The sequence below is a fragment of the Chiloscyllium plagiosum genome, unplaced genomic scaffold, assembly GCF_037043375.1.
Source record: "Chiloscyllium plagiosum isolate Xiang-an unplaced genomic scaffold, Cpla_swu_hap1 HiC_scaffold_2, whole genome shotgun sequence".
Lineage (NCBI taxonomy): Eukaryota > Metazoa > Chordata > Chondrichthyes > Orectolobiformes > Hemiscylliidae > Chiloscyllium > Chiloscyllium plagiosum.
In genome coordinates, this window is record NW_028270140.1 from 152,216,472 (window position 1) to 152,242,730 (window position 26,259).

General features: G+C 46.4%; 1 protein-coding gene across 1 annotated transcript; it reads right to left on the minus strand.

Moving 5' to 3' along the window:
- Positions 1-2,769: 2,769 nt before the first annotated feature.
- Positions 2,770-25,052, minus strand: LOC148152020 (uncharacterized). Its single transcript, XM_087994115.1, has 6 exons — positions 24,918-25,052; positions 15,930-16,089; positions 7,311-7,658; positions 5,658-5,759; positions 4,369-4,408; positions 2,770-3,192 (listed from the first exon to the last, which is right to left on the minus strand). Exons 1-6 carry the CDS (start codon positions 25,050-25,052, stop codon positions 3,066-3,068), a joined length of 912 nt encoding a protein of 303 aa, XP_087850241.1. The 3' UTR covers positions 2,770-3,065.
- Between the last annotated feature and the right edge of the window lie 1,207 nt (positions 25,053-26,259).

The following is a 26,259-nucleotide window of genomic DNA, read 5'->3' on the forward strand; positions in this document are numbered from 1 at the left end:
AGGTGGTAGAGGTGGGCACGATACATTTAAGATGTATCTAGACAGAGACATGAATGGGCAGAGAGCAGAGGGGTACAGATCCTTAGAAAATAGGTGACAGGTTTAGACAAAGGATCTGGAGCAGTACAGACTTGGAGGGCTGAAGGGCCTGTTCCTGTGCTGTAATTTTCTTTGTTCTTTGTTCCACATCTGGGAAACACCCAACAAATATGTGGTTGGAGATGTGGCTCCAGGATTCACACAAGGGCGCACAGAACCCATGAAAAGGGGCACAAATTTCCTCAGTAGATGATAACACTCATGAGTGAGTAATCACTGATGACAATGACAATGACCTTGAATTAACCTGCATTATTTTTCCAGACCATATTCCAACAGCAAATGTTTCCCTTTTCTTCTCTCATCATCTCCAAGTCCCTCCTCCCTACCTTTTATCTTCTCCTGCTGAACTCTTTCCACCTATCACATTTCCAACGCCCCTCCTCCAAGTCCCTCCTCCCTACCTTTTATCTTCTCCTGCTGAGTCAATCAAGACCCTCACCCACCCTCTGACGACCCCTTCTCCAACCTCCAACACACCCCGTCCACCTGGACACCCCGTGCTGGCCTCCTACCTGCCCTCGACCTCTTTATTGCAAACTGCCGCCGCGATATTAACCGCTACCTGAACTCCCACACCCCTCCCACCCACTCCAACCTCTCACCCTCGGAACGCACAGCCCTCCACTCCCTCCGTTCCAACCCCAACCTCACCATCAAACCAGCTGACAAGGGAGGCGCAGTAGTAGTTTGGCGCACCGACCTCTACACCGCTGAGGCCAAACGCCAGCTCGCAGATACCTCCTCCTACTGCCCCCTTGACCATGACCCCACCCCCCACCACCAAACCATCATCTCCCAGACCGTCCATAACCTCATCACCTCAGGGGACCTCCCATCCACCGCCTCCAACCTCATAGTCCCACAACCCCGCACCGCCCGCTTCTACCTCCTGCCCAAAATCCACAAACCTGACTGCCCCGGACGACCCATCGTCTCAGCCTGCTCCTGCCCCACCGAACTCATCTCCTCCTACCTCGACACGGTCCTGTCCCCATTAGTCCAAGAACTCCCCACCTACGTCCGTGACACCACCCACGCCCTCCACCTCCTCCAGGATTTCCGCTTCCCCGGTCCCCAACGCCTCATCTTCACCATGGACATCCAGTCCCTGTACACCTCCATCCCCCATCACGAAGGACTCAAAGCACTCCGCTTCTTCCTTTCCCGCCGTACCACCCAGTACCCTTCCACCGACACCCTCCTTCGACTGACTGAACTGGTCCTCACCCTGAACAACTTTTCTTTCCAATCCTCCCACTTTCTCCAAACAAAAGGAGTAGCCATGGACACCCGCATGGGCCCCAGCTATGCCTGCTTCTTCGTAGGGTATGTGGAACAATCCATCTTCCGCAACTACACTGGCCCCACCCCCCATCTTTTCCTCCGCTACATTGATGACTGTATCGGCGCTACCTCGTGCTCCCACGAGGAGGTTGAACAGTTCATCCACTACACTAACACCTTCCACCCCGACCTCAAATTCACCTGGACAGTCTCGGACTCCTCCCTCCCCTTCCTAGACCTTTCTGTTTCTATCTCAGACGACCGAATCAACACGGACATCTACTACAAACCGACCGACTCCCACAGCTACCTGGACTACACCTCCTCCCACCCCGCCCCCTGTAAAAACGCCATCCCATTCTCCCAATTCCTTCGTCTCCGCCGCATCTGCTCCCAGGAGGACCAGTTCAAAATACGCACAACACAGACGGCCTCCTTCTTCAAGGACCGCAATTTCCCCCCCGACGGGATCGACGATGCCCTCCAACGCATCTCCTCCACTTCCCGCTCCTCCGCCCTTGAGCCCCGCCCCTCCAACCGCCACCAGGACAGAACCCCACTGGTCCTCACCTACCACCCCACCAATCTCCATGTACAGCGCATCATCCGCCGTCACTTCCGCCACCTCCAAACGGACCCCACCACCAAGGATATATTTCCCTCCCCTCCTCTATCAGCTTTCCGTAGAGACCACTCCCTCCGCGACTCCCTTGTCAGATCCATACCCCCCACCAACCCAACCTCCACTCCCGGCACCTTCCCTTGCAACCGCAGGAGGTGCAACACTTGCGCCCACACCTCCCCCCTCACTTCTCTCCAAGGCCCCAAAGGAAACTTCCATATCCGCCACAGATTCACCTGCACCTCCACCCACATTATCTACTGCATCCGCTGCAGCCGGTGTGGCCTCCTCTATATTGGGGAGACAGGCCGCCTACTTGCGGAGCGATTCAGAGAGCACCTCTGGGCCACCCGGACGAACCAACCCAATCACCCTGTAGCACAGCATTTCAACTCCCCCTCCCACTCCACCGAGGATATGCAGGTCATTGGACTCATCCACCGCCAAACCACAACAACGCGACGGTCGGAGGAGGAGCGTCTTATCTTCCGACTGGGAACCCTCCAACCACAGGGGATGAACTTGGACTTCACCAGTTTCTTCATCCCCCCTCCCCCCACCTTGTCTCAGCCGAATCCCTCCAGCCCGGCACCGCCTTCCTGACCTGCAGTCTTCTTCTTGACCTCTCCGCCTCCACCCTACTCCGACCTATCACCCTCACCTTGACCTCTTTCCACCTATCACATTTCCAACGCCCCTCCTCCAAGTCCCTCCTCCCTACCTTTTATCTTCTCCTGCTGAACACTCTCTGCTCATTCCTGAAGAAGGGCATGTGCCCGAAACGTCGAATCTTCTGTTCCCTAGATGCTGCCTGACCTGCTGTGCTGTTCCAGCAATAAAGTTTCAGCTTCTCTCATCTTTCGTCAAACAACCTATTTTTCAAACTTTACTTCTCAACTTTAAAATCACAGTTCCAAACCAAAAGTGAGGAAACCAAAAGAAAAGTTTTGATTTTCACTGGGTCACACTGAATGGGAAGAAAGTTAGTCCAAAGTGGTCAGACTGTACAGTGAGGGTGGTACTCTATCACTGCATGTCTGTCCACTGTGTTGATGCTTCACACACTCGATGTTACAGTGTCTGAAATGGATGGTGATTGGTCAGTTCGAGTACAGCCAGTACCTGGGGCCAATGGCTGCTGGGCCTGATTAGGCTGAGGAATGCTGGATGACCTTGGATCATTCCTGAAAAACATACAAGGAACATTAATATTCAGAGGAGTTTAATGGCATAATCCCAGGTCACAGTAACAAGAATCCTATCTTTTTGCTTATCTCCTCACAGGTCATGGGTCGGTCTGGCTGCTCCTAGTTGTCCATGAGAAGGTGGTGGGGAACTGTTGCTGGATCAAAATCTTGGAAATCCCTCCTTAAGGGCTCTGTGGCTCTTACCTCCAGAACACCGACTGGAGCAGTTCATGAAGGCAGCTCACCACCACCTTCTCAAGGGCAACTGAAGACAGGTAGTCAATGCTGGCCCAATCAGAGATGCTCACGACCGGTAAATGAATAAACAAAATGTTCAGATTTGGACACAAATCACCCATGTCACCCTTGAATAATTCACCACCAGAAACAGCTCTGCCTTGGTACCAGAATGTACCAAAGCTCCCAAGGGTCAGCTTTGAGCAACTGGTTACAAGGCAGGGAGGGAGGGTGTTGGAGATGAGGGGAAAATTCCTGCAAGGGCTTCCCATCTGCTGTAACTTTGGAGGATGCTGCAGAACATGGAAATCTTGGAAAGTGGGGGATGATCAGGAAATCACATTCCTACCCAGTGGAAATTCAGCTGCTCAGAGGGCAAGGGAGAAAAAGTAGGATTCACAAAAAAGTCCCTTTTATCCTCAGCACTCACTGCAAGTGATAACATTCCAATCTTTCCCTCCATAAAACAGCCATTACAACTCAAAGTGACCACTGTGAGAAAAATGGGGAACACTTTCGTTTTACACAAGGATGAATTGTAGATTGATTTGCAGACGAGAGATCACAGATGAACCTGGAGCTGGAGATTTACAAACAGCCAGAAATTGACCAACTCTGCTCAGAAATTATTTACCTGTCATTTACCTCTCACTTTCCCAGTGACTGTTTGAGCAACTTGTAAGAAGGAAAAAACACATTCGGAGCTCATCGGCAGGAGGCTGCATTCTGTCTATGAAAAGGGGATATTCAATACAACCCTGAACTAGAGCATTTCTACTCAGCAAAAGTGAGGGCTTCCTGATGAAGGGCTTTTGCCCGAAACATCGATCCACCTGATCCTCGGATGCTCCCTGACCTGCGGTGCTTTTCCAACACCACACTCTCGACTCAGGCCATTTCCACCACTACTCTCGTGTCAGTCACTGACTATCTCACCTTTTCAAAGGTGTCGTTCTCTTGATTTGCTGTGAACACCCTAAAGAGAAAAAAAGATTTATAAATATTTTGTAAAATTATGAACAAATTTGTCACATTGTCTCCACAATTGGAAATGTTTCCCCCCATACACTTTCATCACTTTATCCTCAAGAACTCTAACTCCTTCTTAAAAACATTCCTTGCTTTGGCCTCAACTGCTTTCTGTGGCAGGGAACTCCACAGGATCACAGTAACTCCAAAGGGATTGCTCTCCATGTCATTCCTGAATGGCCTACCCCATATCCTTTGACAGTGACCATTGGTTCTTGTCTCCCCGGTCATCGGAAACATCTTTCCTACATTTACCTCATTGAGTTTTATTGAAATTTCACACATTTCCCTGAGATCCCCCTCATTCTTCCAAACTCCAGTGAATGTAATCCTAACCGATCCAATCTCTCTTCATACATCAGCCCTGAAATCCCAGGAGTCTGTCTGAGAAACCTTCATTGCACTCTGTCCAATGCCAATACATCCTTCCTCAGATACTCCAGGTGTGGTTTCTCCAAAACCTTGTACAATTACAGCAAGACATTCCTGCTCCTGTATCAAAACTTCTCTCTATGAAGCCAAAATACAACTGAGAGAGATACGGAGGGAGAGGCCATGAAGGTAAGGATCAGAATTTTAACTTCTCAAGGTCTTCAGCACTGACATAACTGAGCTCAGGATTCTGAGGCCTTCAATATGCCTAAGACATCCTGCCTGTTCAATTTGTTCAGTCAGAGCAAAGACAGGTAATGAGGGCAGTCCCAAAACAGACCAGTGCCTGAACATTGCACTCTCTGCACAGGCCAGAAGAGGAGTCCATGTTACCATTCCTCCCCAAATATAGCTCTGTTACTCAGACTATCTGAGCCACCATGTCTATGCCTTTATCCAGCAAACTCTCGAAAGCCACTTGAATAATAAAGCACACAAGACTATTGTGGTGAACTGCAACTTCCTTTCTGTTCTGTTTGAGAGTCTGTACAAAGTGGGAATGAATGCAAAAGATGTGATTTGTTATGATTCTGTCAAATGGGAGTGAATGAAAAGACATTTTAGCGCATTGAGATTCAACAGTGATCCATCAGAGTTCAATGGAATGGGTTTAAATGGATCTCCTTGTGAAACATCCTCAATGTTAAATCATAAACAAGAAAGCTCCATCCCAGGCAACATCCTGGTGAATCTCCTGTGCACCCCTCCCTCTGGTTATGTGAGAACGATACTGTTTTATTAAACCTCATTCTCCATGAACCCACCTCCTTTGTTCCTGAAGTTGATGAAGATTATGAAGCAGATGGGTAGGATGAGAAGCATTGGAATGACTGGCAGATATACAGTGGTGGGCTCAGTCCTCTTCACTGGAAAACAGCAAGAACAGCATTATTCAGGAATACCTCCATGTTGCTGCAGTGAAACCTGTAGCAGGGTTACACAGCAAGAGGTTAAATGTACAAACAGGATGTTCTGCAATGGAGCAAACCAGTTCAACACTCTCACCTGCTGTTTCCCACAGACCAGGAATTTGCTCCCCTCCAAATACTTACCCAATTATCGCCTGAAAGATCACTCTATTAAATTTATTTCCATTGGCCTTTCAGGCCGTGCATTGCAGATCAGAACAACCCCTGAAGGAGGCAACCGCTTAATTCTGTGACACAGAATGTAAGGTTAGATGGATACTTTAAAACATTCTGCAGGGTATTTCCTGGACCCATCCTTGACTCACCAACACAAGGGCACCCATTACTGAGCACTGATCTAACATTCCACCCTGTCCTGTGCCCTACATGTAGGCCAGACCAAGTAAGGAAGGCAGATTTCATACTGTAAAGGACCTGGCTGAGTCAGATGAGCTTTCCCAACTATCAGCAGTGGTCACATGTGACCATAAGGTTAGCTTTTCATTCAAATTCCAAATGTTTAAAATTTCATTCATCTTTCACCTCCTGCTGTGGTAGGATTTGAACTCATGGCCCCAGACATGAGTGTCTGGATTAGTTACCCAGTGACAGTAGCAGTATACCACCACCACCTTTTATAACCCATGTGTGAATGCAGGGTTAGGATAGGTCCCACGTGGCTGTGATGCCTCACACAGTCAGACAGAAACTGGGGGAATGTGTTTGCACTGATGGATCTATTCCCGATGAAGGTGTGAACACTTTCATTGTAACCAAGAGGGACCCATTAGTCTGCAGCACCTTCCTGCTCGAGGAGATGATCTCATTGTCAGTTTAACTGGGTTGTTTGGGGATTGGACTGAATGTTCTGAGTGTGTCAATGCCTTTCAATACTGACATCAGAATGTACCTAAAAGGATCAACACATCAAATTACATTAAATGTTTAAAAAGTCAAATTTCAAACACAAAAGCAAAATACTGCAGGTGTTGGAAATTAGAAATAAAATCAAAATGCTGTAAATACTCAGCAGGCCAGACCCCACCTGCGGAGAGAAACAGGGTTAATATTTTAGTTTCAATGACCAAATCATTAAACATTTGCACAACCTGCTACAGTCTCACTGTACACCCTCTACAGACTGAATACTTTTTAATATTCATTCAATTACAGGATGAGAAAGACATTGGGTAGGGCAGCGTTTATTACCCATCCCTATTAGTTAAGAATAAACCACATTGCTGTGTGTCTGGAGTCACAAGTAGGCCAGGCCAGGTTAGGATGACAGTTCCCTTCACAAAAGATCATTAGTGAACCAGATGGGTTTTTACAACAAACAGTGGTCACATAGTCAGCTTTTCACTCTTACTTTGGGAATTTTATTAATGTCAAATTCCACATCTGCCATGGTAGGATTTGAATCCTTCTGCCCAGAACATTACCTGGGTGTTGGATTAACCATGCATCGATAATACCATCAACTGTTGTCCCCTGTCAATGATTTCTTACCATAAACCCACACCTGAGTCTCCTTCTGGATCAGATACTGAGAATCAGGTTCTGATCTGTACTCCACCAGACACAGGTAAGTGTGATTGTCCCTCACTCTCAGCTGGTTTATCCAGGTTGAGGCATTTCCCTCCTCTGGGTTCCCGATGAGCTCGTACCGATTTCCACCGTGTACAGTTGTCCAAGTTCCCTGTGATTGGACTGGAAATGTAACAATGTGTTGGTAAGGCTCCTTCCTCATCCAGGTAACAGTGGTCAGGGTGTGGGAGTCCCAGCTCCTGAAGATACAGGATAAAGTAACTGAATCTCCCTCTGTCCCAGTCACCACTGAGACATTTCCCTGAGCAGCTGAGGAAAGGACAAACATCAGAATGGATGAGGTTAGTGCCCAGAAGTTCTGAATTCAGTTTGTTCCATTTCTTTCAACTTCACAATCAGATGAGTAATTAAACACCCCACACATATTTCTCACAGGTCTGGACCAGGCTATTATAGTTCCCTAGAGGAATCACCATGATGAAAATCACTCACTCTCAACGCCCTCATTTTGAGTTACTCATTCATGGGATACTTTCAGATTAGAAAAAGGACTGAACCCACATGAATTCATTCATTCTGGGCCCAATATCCCTCCCAACTTCACTAAAAATGATTGTTTTTCATTCCCCAGCTCTATATTCCAGTCTGTGCTCCTTCACTCTGTCCTGAAATCCCATTCCAATGATTGAACACGTGTCTGTGTGAAGGTGAACATTCCTGATATTAACCTGAACATAGTCTTTCACTAATTCCCAACCATAACCTATGTCATGAACACAGTTCGATTGAGGTCTGTTGAAGATTTCCTGCAGCACCAACCACTTCTATGAGTTTTAGGGGATGGTGGTGTTGGGATGTGTGGGGAGGCAGGGGGAGGAATTAGCTCCATGCTGTACCAGCTTTATAAATTAATCATCCTCGGAAAGGGGGAATCTCTCTCCATCTCCATCCTATTGTGAAATGAGTTTCAGATTCACCCACATCCTCTCAGCATCTACTCCCTCAAGACCCCTCAGGATCTTGCAAGTTTCAATAAAGTCACTTCTCAATCTTCAGCAATGAGCAGCCCCCAACTGGCTCTGAACCAATCAGGATGGGAAGGTAACAACACTCTGACATTCTCAGCCAATGAGAGGTAGGGAGGTGGCACTTCACATATTCTTGGCCAATGAGACCTGAAGTTCCACAATGTGCTCACTCAGTAAGGGATTGGAAGGTACTTGCCCTGTCTTGTCCTCAGTCAATGCCAATTATTGGATTGACGACAAGAAGGAGGTCATTTAACCCACTGGGTCCTGATTAGCTCCACATGCAACAAGCCAGGTGAGACCCACTCATCTGCTCGATTCACCCCCCAAGCCCTGCCAGTTCACTTCCTTCAAGGGCCTATCAGGTTTAATTCTGAAATCAATGACTGTCTCCACACGCCCCTCTGCTGATGTTGGTGACTGTCAGTTGTCAGCACTCACTGCGTAAACATTTCTCTCTCACATTCTCGATACACCTGTTCTAAAGGAAATGCACAACAGAAATGTGGAGGCTCTTTAAGGAGCACTTGTTGCGAGTGTTGGATAACTTTGTCCCACTGCGACAGGCAAGGAATGGTAAGGTGAAAGAGCCTTGGATGACAAGAGAAGAGGAGCTTCTCATCAAGAGGAAGAAGGAAGCTTACGTAAGGTTGAGGGAGCAAGGATCTGGCACAGCTTTCGAGGATTACAGGGTAGCTAGGGAAGAACTCAAAAATGGACTGAAGAGAACTAGGAGGCGGCACAAAAAAGCCTTGGTGGGAAGGATTAGAGAAAATACAAAGGCATTCTATATTTAGATGAGGAATAGGAGAATGACCAGAGAGAGGGTAGGGCCAATCAGGGATAGTGGAGGGAACTTGTGCCTGGTGTCTGAGGAGGTAGGGGAGGCCCTAAATGAGTTTTTTGCTTCAGTATTCACTCGATATAGGGACCTTGTTGATAATGAGAACACCATGGACCAGGTTAATAGGCTTGAGCAGATTGATGTTAAGAAAGTGGATGTGCTAGAAATTCTGGGAAGCATCAAGAGAGATAAGTGTCCAGGGCCAGATCAGATATATCCAAGGTTACTACGGGAAACAAGGAATGAGATTGATCTCTGAATCCTCACTCTCCATGGGAGTAGTAATGGATAATTGGAGGGAGGCGAATGTTGTTCCTCTATTCAAGAAAAGGAAGAGAAAAATCTCTGGGAATTACAAACCTGTCAGTCTGACGTCTGTGGTAAGCAACTTACTGGAAAGGATTTAGGACTATTTGGAAGAACATAGTTTGATTAAAGATTGTCAGCGTGGCTTTGTGAGGGGCAGGTGATGCCTCACAAGCCTGATTGGGTTCTTTGAGGATGTGATGAGATAAATTGATGAAGATCGAGAAGTGGATGTGGTCTTTATGGATTTCAGTAAGGCATTTGATAGTCGATTAATTCAGACAGTTAGGAGGTATGAGATACAGGGAAATGTGGCTGTCTGGATACAAAATTGGCTCGCTGAATGAAGACAGCAAGTGGTAGTGAATGGAAAGTATTCCACCGAGAAGCCAGTGACCAGTGGTGTTCCACAGGGATCTGTTCTTGGGCCTCTGCTCTTTGTAGTTTTTATAAATGACATGAACGAAGACCTATCAGGGTTGGTTAGTAGGTTTACCAATGCCGGTGGTGTTGTAGTGAGTGTAGAGTGCTGTTGGAGGCTACAACAAGCCATTGGCAGATGCAGATCTGGGCTGAGAAGTGGCAGATGGAGTTCAACCTAAATAAATGCGAAGTGGTGCATTTTGGAAGGTCGACTTTGAATGCTGAATACAAGGTTAAAGACAGGAGTCTTGACAGTGTGGAGGAACAGAGGATCTTGGGGTCCATGTCCATAGATCCCTCAATGTTGCCACCCAAGTTGATAGCATTGTGAAGAAGGCATATGGTGTTTTTTTTTAGATTAGATTAGATTACTTACAGTTTGTAAACAGGCCCTTCGGCCCATCAAGTCCACACCGACCCACCAAAGCGTAACCCACCCATACCGCTAAATTTACCCCTTTACCTAACACTACGGGCAATTTAGCATGGCCAATTCACCTGACTTGCACATCTTTGTGACTGTAGGAGGAAACCGGAGCCCTCGGAGGAAACCCACGCAGACACGGGGAGAACGTGCAAACTCCACACAGTCAGTCGCCTGAGTCGGGAATTGAACCCGGGTCTCTGGCGCTGCGAGGCCACAAATCCTGGTTAGACCACACTTGGAATATTACGTCCAGTTCTGGGTTGCCTCATTACTGGAAGGATGTAGATGCTTTAGAGAGGATGCAGAGGAGATTTGCCAGGATATTCCCTGGATTGGACGACTTGTCTTATGAAGAGAGGTTGGGTGAGTGAGGGCTTTTGCACTGGAGAGAAGCAGGAAGAGAGGTGACTTGATAGAGGTATACAAGGTAATGAGAGGCATAGATAGAAATAGCTGTCACAAGGGGTCATTATTTTAAGGTGATTGGAGGAAGGGAGAGGGGAGATGTCAGAGGTAGTTTATTTATGCAGAGACTGGTGGATACGTGGAAAGCACTGGTAGTAAAGTCAGATACATTAGGGATATTCAAGCGATTGTTGGACAAACACAAGGATGGCAGGAGATTGAGGGTGTGGAGGATATTTTGATCTAATATTAAAGTAAATGCTCAGCACAACATCGTGGGCTGAAGGGCCTGTACTGTACTGTTCTGTGTTCTATGTAACATACAAGGCTATGGAGCAAACGCTGGAAAGTTGGACGGGTGCGATGTTTTTGTTGGTGTAGACTGCATGGGCTCAAGGGCCTCTTCCATCCTGTCTAATTCTATCATTGTATGGATCAGCCTTCCATATGGTTCCTTCCATAAGGAACAAAAACGGCAATAAGATGTTGTGGGAGTAATCCATGGGACCCATAGCAGTAGCTATATGGTGGGTGTCATGGACCAGGCCACACCCCCTCAAAACATTTCAGGAACTTCGCCCAGACCCGAACTTATTGAGTTGTTTTAAGCAAATGTCGATTGGATAATCCAGGAGAGATGCAGCTGGCCCAACCACTCACTTTTAAACAAAACAGTATTTATTTATACATGAACAAAAGAAAAACACATTTAGAATCCCAGAATTATTTAAAAACCCAATCGCCTCGATTGCAACTGAATGATGCTTTTCCAAATACTTGAAACGTCCCCATAAACACTCTCTTGGCAAAAAAACTACAATCAAACACTGGTTCACACAGGAGAGATGTCAGAGAGAGAGAGAGGGAGAGAGAGGATCAACATGGAGCTGTTTCTTTGTCCAGCAACCTCATAAAACTGACTGCTTGCTAAACCAAACCAAACCAGAAAAAGCTGAGCTGGAATAACTGGCGGCTTCCCTTTCATTGCATAATTCCTTTCTGTTCTAATTTGAAAGGCTGATTCCTAGGGCAGTATCTGTTATGTATAATCAAATAGGCCCTAAAACTTCTCTGTTTACAACCCCTCTCAAAAAACCAAGGACAGAATATCCTTGTCAAAGGAGCAGTATTGTCACAGTGGGGACGGGAATAAATCAGCAGATAGTAAGGGCATGTAACAGAAGCAGTACATTAATCATGGGTGGCTTTAATCTTCATGCATATTGGGATAGTCAGATTAGCAGAGGGAGCCATGAGGAAGAATTCCGAGACATATCGAAGGCAGTCTCTGAGAACAATGTGCTGTGGATCCAACCAGGGATCAGTTTAGTTTGGGTTTTTTGATGTGTCATGATTCAGGTTTAATGATGCCAGAGTGAAAGATAACCTGGAATCTATCACCATAACATGATAGAATTGAATATTCAGTTTGTGGGAGAGGACCTTGGGTTGGCAGCAACTGTGCTTAGCTTATCGAAGGGAATGAGAGCAGAACTGGCTGGAGTGGGCTGCAGAAGCAGTTTAGCAGCAAAAACAGCTGAGGAACAACGGCAGACTTGTAACAAAATAGTTCATGGCTCCACAGCAAAGGGACAATCCAGTGAGGAGAAGCATTCTGGGAAGTGGATAAGCCAATCAGGATTAACCAGGGAAGTTCAGTATAGTATCGAGTTGAAAGAAGGAACATATAACGTGACAAATACTAATGGTAAACCAAAGAAATTTTAACAACCAACAAAAGATGACCAAATTGTAATAAAGACAGAGAAAATACACTCTGAGTGTAAACTTGCAAGTAAAATCATGAGAGAGAGAGAGAGAGCAAGAGAGCGAGAGAGCAAATATCTGAAAAGGAAGAAAAGGGCCAGAGTGACCACAGGCCCCTTCGAGAGTAAGGGCTGGGAAATAATCATCCCAGGAGCTGAATAAATCGTTTTTAGCAGTTTTCACAGTAAAAGGCATGAACAGCATCCCAAACTTAATAACTATTCAAAGGCAAAAGGATAAGAATAAATACAATAAATACAAGTATGTTGTTTTGGAAATTGTAGGGAGTGATGGACTCTCAGAGGAAGCAGCACGGACAGCCAACTTTCTGGGACTGAGACTGGCTCGACTGTAACGGGGGGTAGGTCAGGTTCCAAGTGAGTCTCTAGTCAGAGGCACAGATAGTCGTTTCAGTGGCCTGCAGTGAGATATCAGAATGGTGTCTTGCCTCCTCAGTGCCAAGGTCGAGACTGTCTCGGAGAGGGTGCAGAATATTCTTAAATGGAATGGGGGGACCAACAGGAGGTCGTTGTACACATTAGAACCAATGAGATAGGAAGAGAAAAAGATTGGATTGTGAGGAGAGAATATAGTAAGACAGGCAGGAGACTAAAAAGTAGGTCCTTGAGTACAGTAATATTTGGATTATTCCTGGTACCACGTGCAAGTGATCCTACGAATAGGAGGATAAAGCAGATAAATGATTGGCTGAGGAGCTGGTATAGGGGAGAATACAAACTTTCAGATCATTAGAATCTCTTCTGGGGTAGAAGTGTCCTTTATAAGAAAGACAAGTTGTAGCTGTACAGGAAGGGGAGATTTACTGGAGCCAGCCAGGATGGAGGTGAAAGGTGAGGGTTGTGGGGGGTTGCAGGGTGATAGTGAGAAAAGAGATCATTCTGAGATGGTGCACTTGGGAAAAGGAACAAGTCAAGTAGTCAGTGCAGGCATGAGTAAAGCAGAGAACAAGATCGAACTGATCAATTAACATGCACTTATTTCAATGTAAGCAGACTGAGATGTGAGGCAGATGAACTCAGGGCATGGTTGGGAAGATGAGACTGGGATATCACAGCTATTACAGAAACATAGCGCAGGCATGGTCAGGACTGACAGCTTCATGTTCCACGATTATATCAATGATTTGGATTTGAATACAGGAGCTATGTTTAATAAGTTTGCAGATGACACCAAAATCGGTGGTATACTGAACAGCAAAGAAGGTTATCTCAGAGTACAACAGGACTTTGATCAGATGGGACGATGGGCTGAGGAATGGCAGATACAGTTTAATTTAGAAGAATGTGAGATGTTACCTTTTAGTCGGGCAAATCAGTGCAGGCCTTATACACTCAGTGATAAGGTCCTGGGGAGTGTTGCTGAACAAAGAGGTCTTGTTCTTTGAAAGTGGAGTCACAGGTAGACAGGGGACTGAAGAGGATGTTTGGTATGCTTGCCTTTCTTAGTCAGTGCATTGAGTGTAAGAGTTGGGAGGTCATGTTGTTACTCAACAGGACACTGGCTCGGCCACTTTTGAAATACTGCATTCACTTCTATCTCCCTGCTATCAGAAAGACTTTGTGAAATTCAAAAAGGTTCAGGAAGTATATGGAAGGATGTTGCCAGGGTTGGAGTGTTTGAATACAGGGAGAGGCTGAATAGGTTTGGGCTGTTTCCCCTGGTGCATCAGAGGCTGAGGGCTGAGCTTTTAGAAGTTCATAAAATCATGTGGGGCATGGATGGGGTGAATAGTCAAGGTCTTTTCCCCAGGGTACGGGAGTCCAAAACTAGAGGGGAGAGGTTTAATGGGATAGAGGAAAGATTTAAATGGGACCTTTTACATGCAGAGGGTGATGCCTGTATGAATAGGAGGGTTTAGAAGGATAAGGGCCAAATGCTGTTAAATGAGACTGGATTAATTATGATATCTGGTTGCCGGGGATGAGTTGGGCTGAAGGGACTGTTTCCATGCTGTATATGTCTGTATGGCAGCATCCAAGGAACAGGAGAATTGACGTTTCGGGCATAAGCCCTTCTTCAGGAATGAGGAAAGTGTGTCAAGCAGGCTAAGATAAAAGGTAGGGAGGAGGGACTTGGGGTAGGGGCGTTGGAAATGCGATAGGTGGAAGGAGGTCAAGGTGAGGGTGACAGGCCGGAGTGGGGGTGGGGGCGGAGAGGTCAGGAAGAAGATTGCAGGTGAGGAAGGCGGTGCTGAGTTCGAGGGATTTGACTGAGACAAGGTGGGGGGAGGGGAAATGAGGAAACTGGAGAAATCTGAGTTCATCCCTTGTGGTTGGAGGGTTCCTAGGCGGAAGATGAGGCGCTCTTCCTCCAACCGTCGTGTTGCTATGGTCTGGCGATGAAGGAGTCCAAGGACCTGCATGTCCTTGGTGGAGTGGGAGGGGGAGTTGAAGAGTTGAGCCACGGGGTGGTTGGGTTTGTTGGTCCGGGTGTCCCAGAGGTGTTCTCTGAAACGTTCTGCAAGTAGGCAGCCTGTCTCCCCAATATAGAGGAGGCCACATCGGGTGCAACGGATGCAATAGATGATGAGTGTGGAGGTGCAGGTGAATTTGTGGCGGATATGGAAGTATCCCTTGGGGCCTTGGAGGGAAGTAAGGGGGGAGGTGTGGGTGCTAAACATTACATATTTTCTTTGAGTTAAACAGCCTATCGTATCCCAACTTGCGCCCACACCTCCCCCCTTACTTCCCTCCAAGGCCCCAAGGGATACTTCCATATCCACCACAAATTCACCTGCACCTCCACACACATCATCTATTGTAACATTTAGCTGTAAACCAGATACCTCAATTGTTTTGACCATAATTTGAATCTAACCAATCAGTTTAAATTATGCCCCAGGATTCTAAAACCCAATCGAGTTTGAATTTATTGTTTTTGCCAACTTCAAAACAATGAAACCACCTGATGTTTGGGGTCTAAAAAAAGTGATGTGGAATTCCTGTTTGATACCAAACATGGTCATCACATTTTGCATTACTCGGCTGGTGAAATGGGGTTCCCTGATCTGACTCGATACTGCAGGGTAAACCCCATCTCGTGAACATCTGTTGCGTGAGGATCTGAGCTGTTGTTCTCACTGTGTTTGCCCCAGTGGGAAATGCATCGATCCGTTTTATAAAAGTGGCTATGATGTCATGGATGTAGGTGTATCTGTTTTCACATGGAGGCAGGGGACCTATACAGTCAACTTGAAGGTTTGTCCAGGACTCTTCCACTGGACGTGTGTGCCAACACAGTTCTTCAAGTGTTCTGTCACAGCCTCTATTCCCTGGTGCCCACGCCCATCATGGAATTGGTAAATAATGTGGTTCCTGTCCTGAGTCAGGACTACATAGACTCCTGCCTTTTGGACTAACCCGTCATGTACTTGCAGGGAATCTTTCCACCGAGCTGAGGCATCTGGATAAATCCCGCCACAATCTGTTTTAACGGGTCATCACGATGCTGCTCTTGTTTAAGGTCTTCTCCATTAGTCTGATTTACAGTGACTGCATTGGCCTGCTCACCAATGGGTAACTGCCAACATTTTCCAACATGAGTCCTTTTTTTGGCGAATTCACCTGCTCTGTAGTTACCTTCTGGGGATGTCTTGTGGTGGTGTTTAACTTTAATTATACTGTATTGCCTTCCACAGGCAGACTGCAGTCCGTACTGAAATAAAGGGGGCTGTTGGTAATGATTTCCCATTGGCAGAAATTAAACCTTTGCTTCCCAGAGTGGTAAGAATTCAGTGAGGCTGTTGCACACACACACACACATGCTGTTGGAAAATATATCTGTGGGTGGAGAAACAGGTTGGAGTGGCTAACTACAAAAGCCACAGCTGCTAGTTCCACAGCCTGGGCACTGAGATGGTTGGGTAATTTTCAGGTTAATTCAACCAATAGCTGTCCCTGAGTGTTGGTCATGTATATCCTACAGCCGGTGATCCCCATGCCATCCTGTCCAGTGGAGGCTCCATCTACATAAATTCTGATGGCTGTGTCTGCTTGGTTATTCTCTTGTCTCAGGCCTAACCGTTTTCCCTGCTGTTTGGGTCATAAAAGGGCTTGTAGGGTGTTTCGTGGCTATGATTTGGCAGTCATGTGGGTCTCCTCCATAATTCAGGCCATCGGCTAGGAAGCTGGGCACCTTGGTACGTTTGACCGTGATGTCCCAACTCTGAAGTAGTGGAGCCCATCATGTGGCTTGAATCTGGCTCACTGAGCCATCTTTGATTGGGCCGTCCAGCAGGAGCTGGATTGCTGTGTGTTAGTCAGTGTGGTCAGTGGGTTTAAACCAATAATATAGTCAAAGTATTGGCCTGCTCAAAAGACTGTGTGGTGGTGCCATTCCCACATGGAAAGCCCTTGCTCCACGGGCTGTAGGACCCTGGAGGCATAAGCTCCTGACCCTTGCCTACCGTGTCACTCTTGCAGTGGAACAGCAGCTATCGTCTGGTCTGTGGCTGCAGCTTCGAGGGCGTGTGGTAAACCAGGGTTGGGAACTAGTCAGGCAGGTGCTGTTGTGAGGGCGTGTTTTAACTCAGTTACTGCCTCTGTGTGTTGAGGTGTCCAATTCCAGGCAGCGTTCTTTATCAGTAACTCTGAGACTGGGGCTGCTTTGATGGTGAACCCATCGATGTGGTTCCTGCACTATCCCACTAATCCAAGGAAGGATCAAAGTGCACGACCATCTCGGGGGAGTGGGAATCATTCTATAGTCTCGAATCGCTTTTGGTCTAGTTCCGTTTACCTGTGGGTGATTATCATTCACAAGAATGTGACCCTAGGCTGTAGAATTTGTGTCTTTTTCAGATTAATTTTGCATCCTAGCCTGTGTAACAGATCGAGTATTTCACCTCGGAGCTGAATGTGCTCCTTCTTTATTTCTGTTTACACAAGTCGGTCGTTTACATATTGTATGTGGCAAAAGTGAGGCCTGCAGATGCTGGAAACTAGAGTTTAGATCAGAGTGGTGCTGGAAAAGCGCAGCAGGTCAGGCAGCATCCGAGCAGCAAGTAAATCGACGTTTCGGGCAAAAGCCCTTCATTGGAAATAGAGCCGATGAAGGGCTTTTGCCCAAAACGTCAATTTTCCTGCTGCTCGGATGCTGGCTACTGTTGGTGCAGTGAAGGGGGAGGATGTTTGACTTTATGAAGCTGTCTGTAATCAATGGTTAAACCCATCTGGTTTGCTGATTGGCCAAATGTGAACATTATTAGTGGAGGCTACAGGTCCCAGTATTCTTTGCTGTAACAGACTGTTAATGGCTGGAGGTAACTGCCCTCTGCAGGCATTCACTGGGTCAAATCTAAAATTACATCTCATCAGATAATCGATGCCAAGTATGTGGTTCCCCCCTCCCGGGTTGATTAAAATAGCAGGACACTGGCATGTAATATCACCCAGTTTAAATTCTATCGGTTCTGTAACGTACGCCTCCTGTACATGACCAGTCAACCCATTTAAAGCAATAGTCCCTGTGGTCCGCCAGGGTATATTTTTAAATCTCGAGGTGTTCAGAGTTGTGTCGGAATCTTCGATATCCCAAAGGAATTTGACAGGGCGACCTCCTACCTCGCTGTTGACTAGTGGCCAACCTGCACCATCCTACTTCGTGTCACAGACCCATATCAGGGAGGCAGAAGCCTGACACTGTCGTGCGGATGCCTCAAAGGTTGGCATTGAGGGTACGGGGTTGGTTAGTCTCCCACACCCGGAACATTCTCCTCAGAAACCATGCCTCAGTGTGTCTTGCCTCTGCAGGATTGAAGTTCACACACACCTTCCTGCTCTCCTTAGTGCCCTGGGAAACTAAACTCCTCACCCACTTAGCTGAGTCAGCCTCGGATAACTGACCCTTGTCTAACTCTCCAGAAACCCCTGTGATGTGTACCCAAAGCGACCGGCAAAGACAGTTGGGTGTGTCCCTTACTTTTGCCTACCCTTATCCAAGCCGTCGGCAGGGTCCCCTCTGTTATAACCGATTGCTGTCAGGATTGGCTTTTTCATGTTGATAAGGGCTCTGTCTCTTACATTTGCTGGGGCTGGGATCATGGGCTGTACTGACTGGCTCAAACACATTACAATAAGTTTCACCTCCTCTCTCTCGTTCAGACCCTGTAAAATGTTCTGCTGCCTGACCTTCTTAAAGAATGTAAAAGGATCAGTGGATGGTTCAAATTCAGGAATATTTTTTGCTATCTTTAGAATTAGTTTAGATTCCCGACAGTGTGGAAACAAGCTCTTCGGGCCAACCAGTCCACACCGACCCTGCGAAGAGTAACCCAACCCGACCCATTTCCCTCTGACTAATGCACCGAACATGATAGACAATTGAGCATAGTCAGTTCACCTGGCCTGCACATCTTTGGACTGTGGGAGGAAATCAGAGTACCCAGAGGAAACCAACATAGACATGGGGAGAATGTGCAAGCTCCACACAGACAGTTACCCAAGGCTGGAATCAAACCTGGGATCCTGGTGCTGTGAGGCAGCAGTGCTAAACACTGAGCCACCATGCCACCCATAGAGTAGGATCAGGCTTGGAGGGCTGAAGGGCCTGTTCCTGGGCTGTAAATTTTCTTTGTTCTTTGTACAGTGTGGAAACAGACCCTTCAGCTGAACAAGTCCACACTGACACTCCAAAGAGTAACCCAATCAAACCCATTCCCCTTCCCAATATTTACCCCATCCCAATATACACCCAATCTACACATCCCTGACCACTATGGGCAATGTAGCATGGCTAATTCACCGAACCTGCACATCTTTGGATTGCAGGAGAAGGCCGGAGCAAACCCAGGCAGACGCGGGGAGAATGTGCCAACTCTACACAGGCAGTTGCCTGAGGCTAGAATCAAACCCAGGTCCCTGGTGCTGTGAGGCAGCAGTGCTATCCACTGAGCCACCATGCTGCCCTGATCTCTGCAGACTGTGCAGCGTTAAATGGGGTGATGTATGTGATTGGAGGTGGGTCCTTCAGCGTCCCCGACCTACCTTTCAGTTGTTATCGGGTTCAGTGTGACCGGGAGTGTTCTTAGGGGCATTGAAGGAGGAGACTCCTCTGGGAAGGGTGGGGATGGACCCCAAACCTCTGTGCTCCTGGTACACTGTTGACCGTCTTCCCTGAGCTCATCCCAGTCTATCCTCTTTTCTTTTTCTTCTCTAACCTCTCCGTATGGGCACATTATCACATTTCGAATGGAAAGCTGTGATTTTAATTAGTCAATTTCCTGCAGACACTTGGTATGATCTGCAGCTGCCTGCTTCTTCACTTGGAGTTGGGGGCCACGTGTTGTGTGTCCAAGCTCTGAGATGACACGAAGATGTATGGCAGAGCAAAGTGTGCAGAGGACTGTGAAACTTTGTAGAGATACTAAAGTGAGTGGGCAAATGTCTGGCAGGTGGAATACAAAGTTAATAAATGTGAAGTCATCCCATTTTTGGGAAGAGTTACAGTAAAAAAGAGTATTATTTGAATGATGAGAAGTTGCAGCATGCTGCTATGCAGAGGGACCGGGGTGTCCTTGTACATGAATCACAGAAGGTTAGTCTGCAGGTACAACAGGGAATTAGGAAGGCAAATGAAATTTTGTCCTTCATTGCTAAAGGGATTGAGATTAAAAGCAGGGAGGTAATGTTACAGCTGTACAAGGTGCTGGTGGGGCCATACTTGGAGTACTGTGTGCAGGTTTGGTCTCCTTACTTGAGGAAGGATGCACTGGCACTAGAGGGGGCACAGAGGAGATTCACTGAGTTGATTCTGGAGTTGAGGGGGTTGGCTTATGAGGAGAGACTGAGTAGACTGGGATTAAATTCGTTAGAATTTAGGCGAACAAGGAGGGATTTTATAGTAACATATAAAAAATTATGAAGGAAATAGATCTGATAGAAATAGAGAGGATGCTTCCACTGGTGGGTGAAACTAGGACAAGAGGGCAGAGCCTCAAGATTAGGGGGAGCAGATTTAGCACTGAATTGAGAAGGAACATCTTCACCCAGAGGGCTGTGAATCTGTGGGTACCCCCTGCCCAGTGAAGTGGTTGACATGACTTCATCAATACTTTGAAAGTGAAGAGATTTTTTTTGGAACAGTAAAGGAATTAAGGGTTACAGTGAGAGGGTGGGTAAGTGGAGCTGAGGCTATGAATAGATCAGCCATGATCTTATTGAAAGGCGGAGCAGGCCCGAGGGGCCAGATGGCCTACTCCTGCTCCTAGTTCTTATGTTCTTGTGTCTGCCTGGTGTCGTACTTTAACTGCAGCTTGTAAATCCAGACATTTGCTCTTCCATTGGTTTACTTCTTTCTCCAACACTGCGTGTTGAGTATCCTATATCCTCGCTCACACTGGGGCTGAAATTGCTCCATGTGTAGCGTCCTCTAGCTCCTTACAGACAATTTTTAACTCCTGCTCTGTCCCTAATAACTGCCCTAAACAGCACATGATCGCTGTGACCTACTAAGTCTGGAAACCTTCTTCCCTTGAGCTTTTCTAAGATCATCCCAATACTTCTGCCCGAGGGATCCTGGTTCCGTTATAACATAACAACATTCTGCCCAAATCAGCCGCTTTTTGTTATTGACATACTGTCTCAGTTTGGTTTCCCATCCAGGACAATCCTCTGCTCTGGTCCCTGTCTTTGCCATTTCAATTAAACAGAAAGAGTATCGGGGGGTGGAATGGACTGAGGGTACCGCTGTTGTTACTTTCTTGGTCCTAATACCACTGGGTCTCTCCCGACTTTTCGGTGTTTTTCCTGACCTACCCCAAACACACACAGAACCAGTTGTTTGCTGGACTAGAAGTAAAAACCTGTTGGCTTTACCTTTTCAAGAACAGTTCAGTGGTTTTGACCTTTCTATTCGGATTGATTCACTTGGGACTCCTGACCTTCGTGTGGGACAGCTGTCCTCTTAACAAGTGGCTCAGGCAAAATCGCACGGAGTGTCAGGTCGGACAGGATTCGATTTCAGAGCAACAAAGGCACGACATATCGAGGTCCCATCTGGGGTGCCAATTTGTTATTCCTGCCACACAGTGTGTTTAAAATCTGATATTCAGCAAAAGAACTGGAAGACAAAAATATTTGGTTGTTGAACACAATTAATATTAGAACAATAAAGTATACCATAAACTAACAAAAAATCCATAACAGACTATCTTGTGTTTTAGCTTAACCTGGTGTGATCGTATCCCATCCCACTGGAACGGAGCTCCACACGGTGATGTCTTCTTCTTCTTCCGATGGTCTTGGAGGTGTCTTCTCTTTCAGTGGTTATTCTCGGGTTACCGCGCTGAGTGGGGTTTTGCAATGATTCTATTCGTTCAGAGTCATCCTGCCCTTTTGGGAGGGTCTTGAGGATCTGCCAATGGATTGACCAGGTTTGATTGCCCTGATCAATCAGACCCATCCAGGTGTTGGCACATTGATTCCAGGGTGTTCCTTTGGTGTCCATTATGGTAGGTGCTGGGTGCATGTAGCCTCCTCCAAATAAGGGTACTAGGCACCTCCATGTCTGTTGAATGACTCCCTGCTCCAAATTGTCCCAAGGGTGGACATTCCATTGTCCCATTCAAGACCAACTTCAGGTGGGTATTGCAGGGTCTGTAGCTGTCAGGTTTGTTTGTAAACCGTCTGTGAGCAGCTGCAGCCTGTCTGGATCCTGCAGCGTGTGGATGAGCACAGTCACTTTAGTCAAGACTGGGTTCGATTTCCCAGCAGGCTTTAATCATTGTCCATCTTTTGTAATTCCATGGTAAGTTTGTTATTGTCCATCATAAGTTCATTATTTTGGCTGACCCATCTGACCACAGGATGTTGTGGGCACAAGGGATATCAGACTTTCAGTGGTTTTCCGGTGAGTGGCGGGTTAGTTCAGGAATAGCCCTCGGTAAAACCAGGATAGAATTGGATGTGGGGGATGCCACAAGGGCCAGGTCGGTAATTAATGATGTGGCAATGACTGCTGACAGACCGGGATCCCGTCACTGAGTCACCCTTTAGTTCCCTGTGCACAGTACACAGGCTGTGGCCAACCAGCTCGGAGCTTCTGATCTCCGAAGTCAGCCAGGGTTCTCCTGATTGGCCTGGGTTAACAATCCCAATCAAGGACCTGGTGGTCAGTGAGATCAACCTGGTTCCAATCACTACAGATGTGAGGACTGGAGGTCAGCAAGTTGATCCTGAAACATTTCTTTGGAGTTGTGGTTCTGAAACAACTAATAAAAATAAAGAACCAAACCATAACTTGGGGATTGTTACAAAATCCAGAAACTCAGCTCATGTTCTGGGGATCTGGGTTTGAACCCTGGCATGGCAGATGGTAGAATTTGAATTCAATTAAAAAAATGAAACAAAGAATCTACCGATGGCCATGAAACATTGTTGATTGTCAGAAAAACCCATCTGATACACTGATGTCCTTCAGGGAAGTAAATCTGCAATCCTTACCTGGTCTGGCTGACATGTGAATCCAGATCCACACACTATGTTTGACTCTCAATTGCCCTCTGAAATGGCCTACAAAGCCATTCAGTTGTACCAAAGACTTCAAGAGAAACCATGGATGGACAATAAGTGCTTTACAGCCAGTGACGGCCCCATCCCAGAGAAGGATGTGGAAGCTTTTGAGAGGTTGAGAGGATACTTAACAGAATGCTGTCTGGACCAAAGGGCATCTCTTTGAGGGATCGAGACCTTTTCTCATTGGAGTGAAGAAGGACGAGAGGTGACTTGATGGAGGTGTACAGGATGATGAGAGGCATAGATAGAGTGGTTACCCAGAGATTGTTTCTCAGGATGGAAATGGCTATCATGTGGAGGCATAATTTTAAGGTAATTGGAAGAAGGTTTAGTTGAGATGTCAGAGGTAGATTCCTTCCACAGAGAGTGGTGGGTGCTTGGAATGTACCAGTGGTGGTAAGAGTCAGAAACATTAGGGACATTTAAGCAAGTCTTGGATAGGCACATGGATGATAGCAAAATGAAAGGTATGCAGGTCAGTTTGATCTTAAAGTAGGATAAAAAGTTGACACATCATTGAGGGCCGAATGGCCTGTGCTGTACTGTGCTGTGCTGTGCTGTGCTGTGCTGTGCTGTGCTGTGCTGTTCCATGTAACTCTACATGCTCTTGTTAACCCTTTTGAGAAGAGAAAATCTCAGCCTTTGTCTCAATCATTTGGACTCTCATTACAATCGGTTTCGATCATGATTTTGAGAGTTCAGTAATCTGTGTCCAAAGCACTTTGGGTGTGTGGATAGTACACAGTCAATTTTTGTTGTTTAATCCCCAAATTACTGATGTTACCGTGACAACGTTTTGTCATGAAGTCTGATCCTTGATTAAATTGTGCTTCGGGATTGGTGGACCCAAACAATGAAAAGCTCTGCGAGTGTTTGTCACTACCACTGCAATTCTGATTGTTTGAAAGAGAATAGTCTCTAAAAATCCAGTTGTCACAGCCAGAATGATAAGAAAATATTCACTTCTAGCCTTTGATTTCAGTAATGGTCCTATAAAACCCACCAATACATGACCGAATGGTTCCTTATAAACTGGTGTAAGAATCGGAGTGCTCGTTTAATCACGAATTGAGTTTTACCTCCAACTTGACATAATGACACATTTTACAAAATTGTGGTGTCACTATCTGATGTACAACTAACCATCCTCCAGATACAGCCTCCACTTCCTCACTGGTACTGCATTCTGAAGATAATAACACACTGGAGCTCCTTCAGCCTCTGCCTCAGTATGAATTGGCTGCACTGTTTAATTCAGGATCTGTTTTCTGGTCTGTAACTCAGGATGTCAAACCCAGCACTCCACCTGCAATATCTTCACCTCTCTGGAATGTTTCAGCTATCCTTGTACTTGCTTTTGGGGTCTCATCAACCCGTTTGGATGGATTTTGTTTAACCATCCCTCTAGTTACTCCACTCAAAGGAAAGTTACCAAGAACTTGATCCATAATTATTTTGTCTTTTGAACTTCCTTTAGGTATTCTGTAATTCTGAGCAAAACTATTACCTTCAGTCCGGCCAAATCATTCTCCAGCAGTAAGTCTACTCCCTCAATCAGTAATATCTTTACGACTCCAATAAGTACGTCTCCTGATAAAGCACTTTCCAATTTATTTTATATAATGAAACAGGAAAATATTGTTAACTTTGGCTCCCATCAAACTCACTGGAGGAAAAGCAATCCTTTCTCCAGTAAAAGGGTTTGTGTTGTCCCTGTATCTCTTAATATAGTTAATGGTTTAGCGACCTCACCTGAAGGAAAGGAGTCACTTTCCCTTTCGACAAAAGGAACCTCTCATCTCCCTCACACATTACTGTACTCATGACAGAACTCACCTCTGGCCTTTTTGTTATAGTCAGAGCTACAGTGTGCTCCACGTTATTCTCTTTATTGTGCTCCCTTGTCATCTTTGCTGACTCCTCGAAGTCCCATAGATTTTCCTCACACCTTCCAACATTCCGAATGCACATGACCCAACTTAGTCGAAAAGAAACATTGAAGTTTCTGAACCGAACCTCCCCCCTCAGCAATTTCCTTGTTAATTTTCGGGAATTCCATCCTGTCCGTCCTGGTGACCTACCTCCCTTTTCCTTCACCACTTTATATTTTTCTCACATTTCTGGCCTGACACAAAAAGAGATCAGGGATCAGTTCGTATCCATCAGCCATTATAACGGCTTGTCTTGCCCTGAGTACAATTTGGTTTTCGACGTGAGTTCTGTTTACAGAAGATTAGGATGACTTAAATACTTTTAAAATAACAAGGTGGCCCGGTGGTTAATGCTACTGCCTCCCAGCGCCAGGGACCTGGGTTTGATTCCAGCCTCATGTAAGTGTCTGTGTGGATTGAGATTAGATTCCCTACAGTGTGGAAAAAGGCCCTTCGGTCCAACAAGTCCACACCGACTCTCCGAAGAGTAACCCACCCAGAGCCATTTCTCTCTGACTAATGCACCTAACACTATGGGCAATTTAGCATGGCCAATCCACCTGACCTGCACATCTTTCGACTGTGGGAGGAAACCCACGCAGACACAGGGAGAATGTGCAAAATCCACACAGACGGTCACCCAAGGCTGGAATTGAACCTGGGACCCTGGTGATGTGAGGCAGCAGTGCTAACCACTGAGCCACCATGCCACCCTTTGCACATTCTCCCTGAGTCTGTGTGGGTTTCCTCTGGGTGCTACGGCTTCCTCCCACAGTCTAAAGATGTGCAGGTTAGGTGAATTGGCCATACTAAATTGCCCATAATGTTCTGGGATGTGTAGGTTAGTCAGGGGAAATGTTAAGTAGTAAGGGAATGGGTCTGTGTGGGATACTCTTCGGGAGGTTCAGTGTGGACATGTTGGGTCAAAAGGCCTGTTTCCACACTGTAGGGATTCTATGAATATTTTCTCTTTGTAACATTGTAAGTATTGACAGGCTTAAATGCTCTTATCCATGAATGGACATTATCTTAAATCTCCGAAGCTCAGTCTATGTTTGTCCAGGCTGTTTCCATAAGTTCCAAAACCTCCAACTGGATGTTTCCAGGACCAACTCCTATCCACCTTGAACAGCTCATCGTAAACCCTGCACTGTTCCTGTAACAGGGATGTAGAAATCTCTTCTACTTTACCAGATAATTTATTTTGCATGGGCAAGGTCAGTTCTGCTTGTGCCCACCTTATGTCT

What these genes read in the sequence shown, in the direction of transcription:
- LOC148152020 (XM_087994115.1), bottom strand. Translation starts at nt 25,052, where the DNA reads ATGTGCATTCGGAATGTTGGAAGGTGTGAGGAAAATCTATGGGACTTC. An exon ending in CTATAACAAAAAGGCCAGAG is followed by an intron (nt 16,090 to 24,917) that starts GTGAGTTCTGTC and finishes AAATGTTGGCAG; the next exon opens with TTACCCATTGGTGAGCAGGC. An exon ending in GACTCAGGTGTGGGTTTATG is followed by an intron (nt 5,760 to 7,310) that starts GTAAGAAATCAT and finishes GCTGTTTTCCAG; the next exon opens with TGAAGAGGACTGAGCCCACC.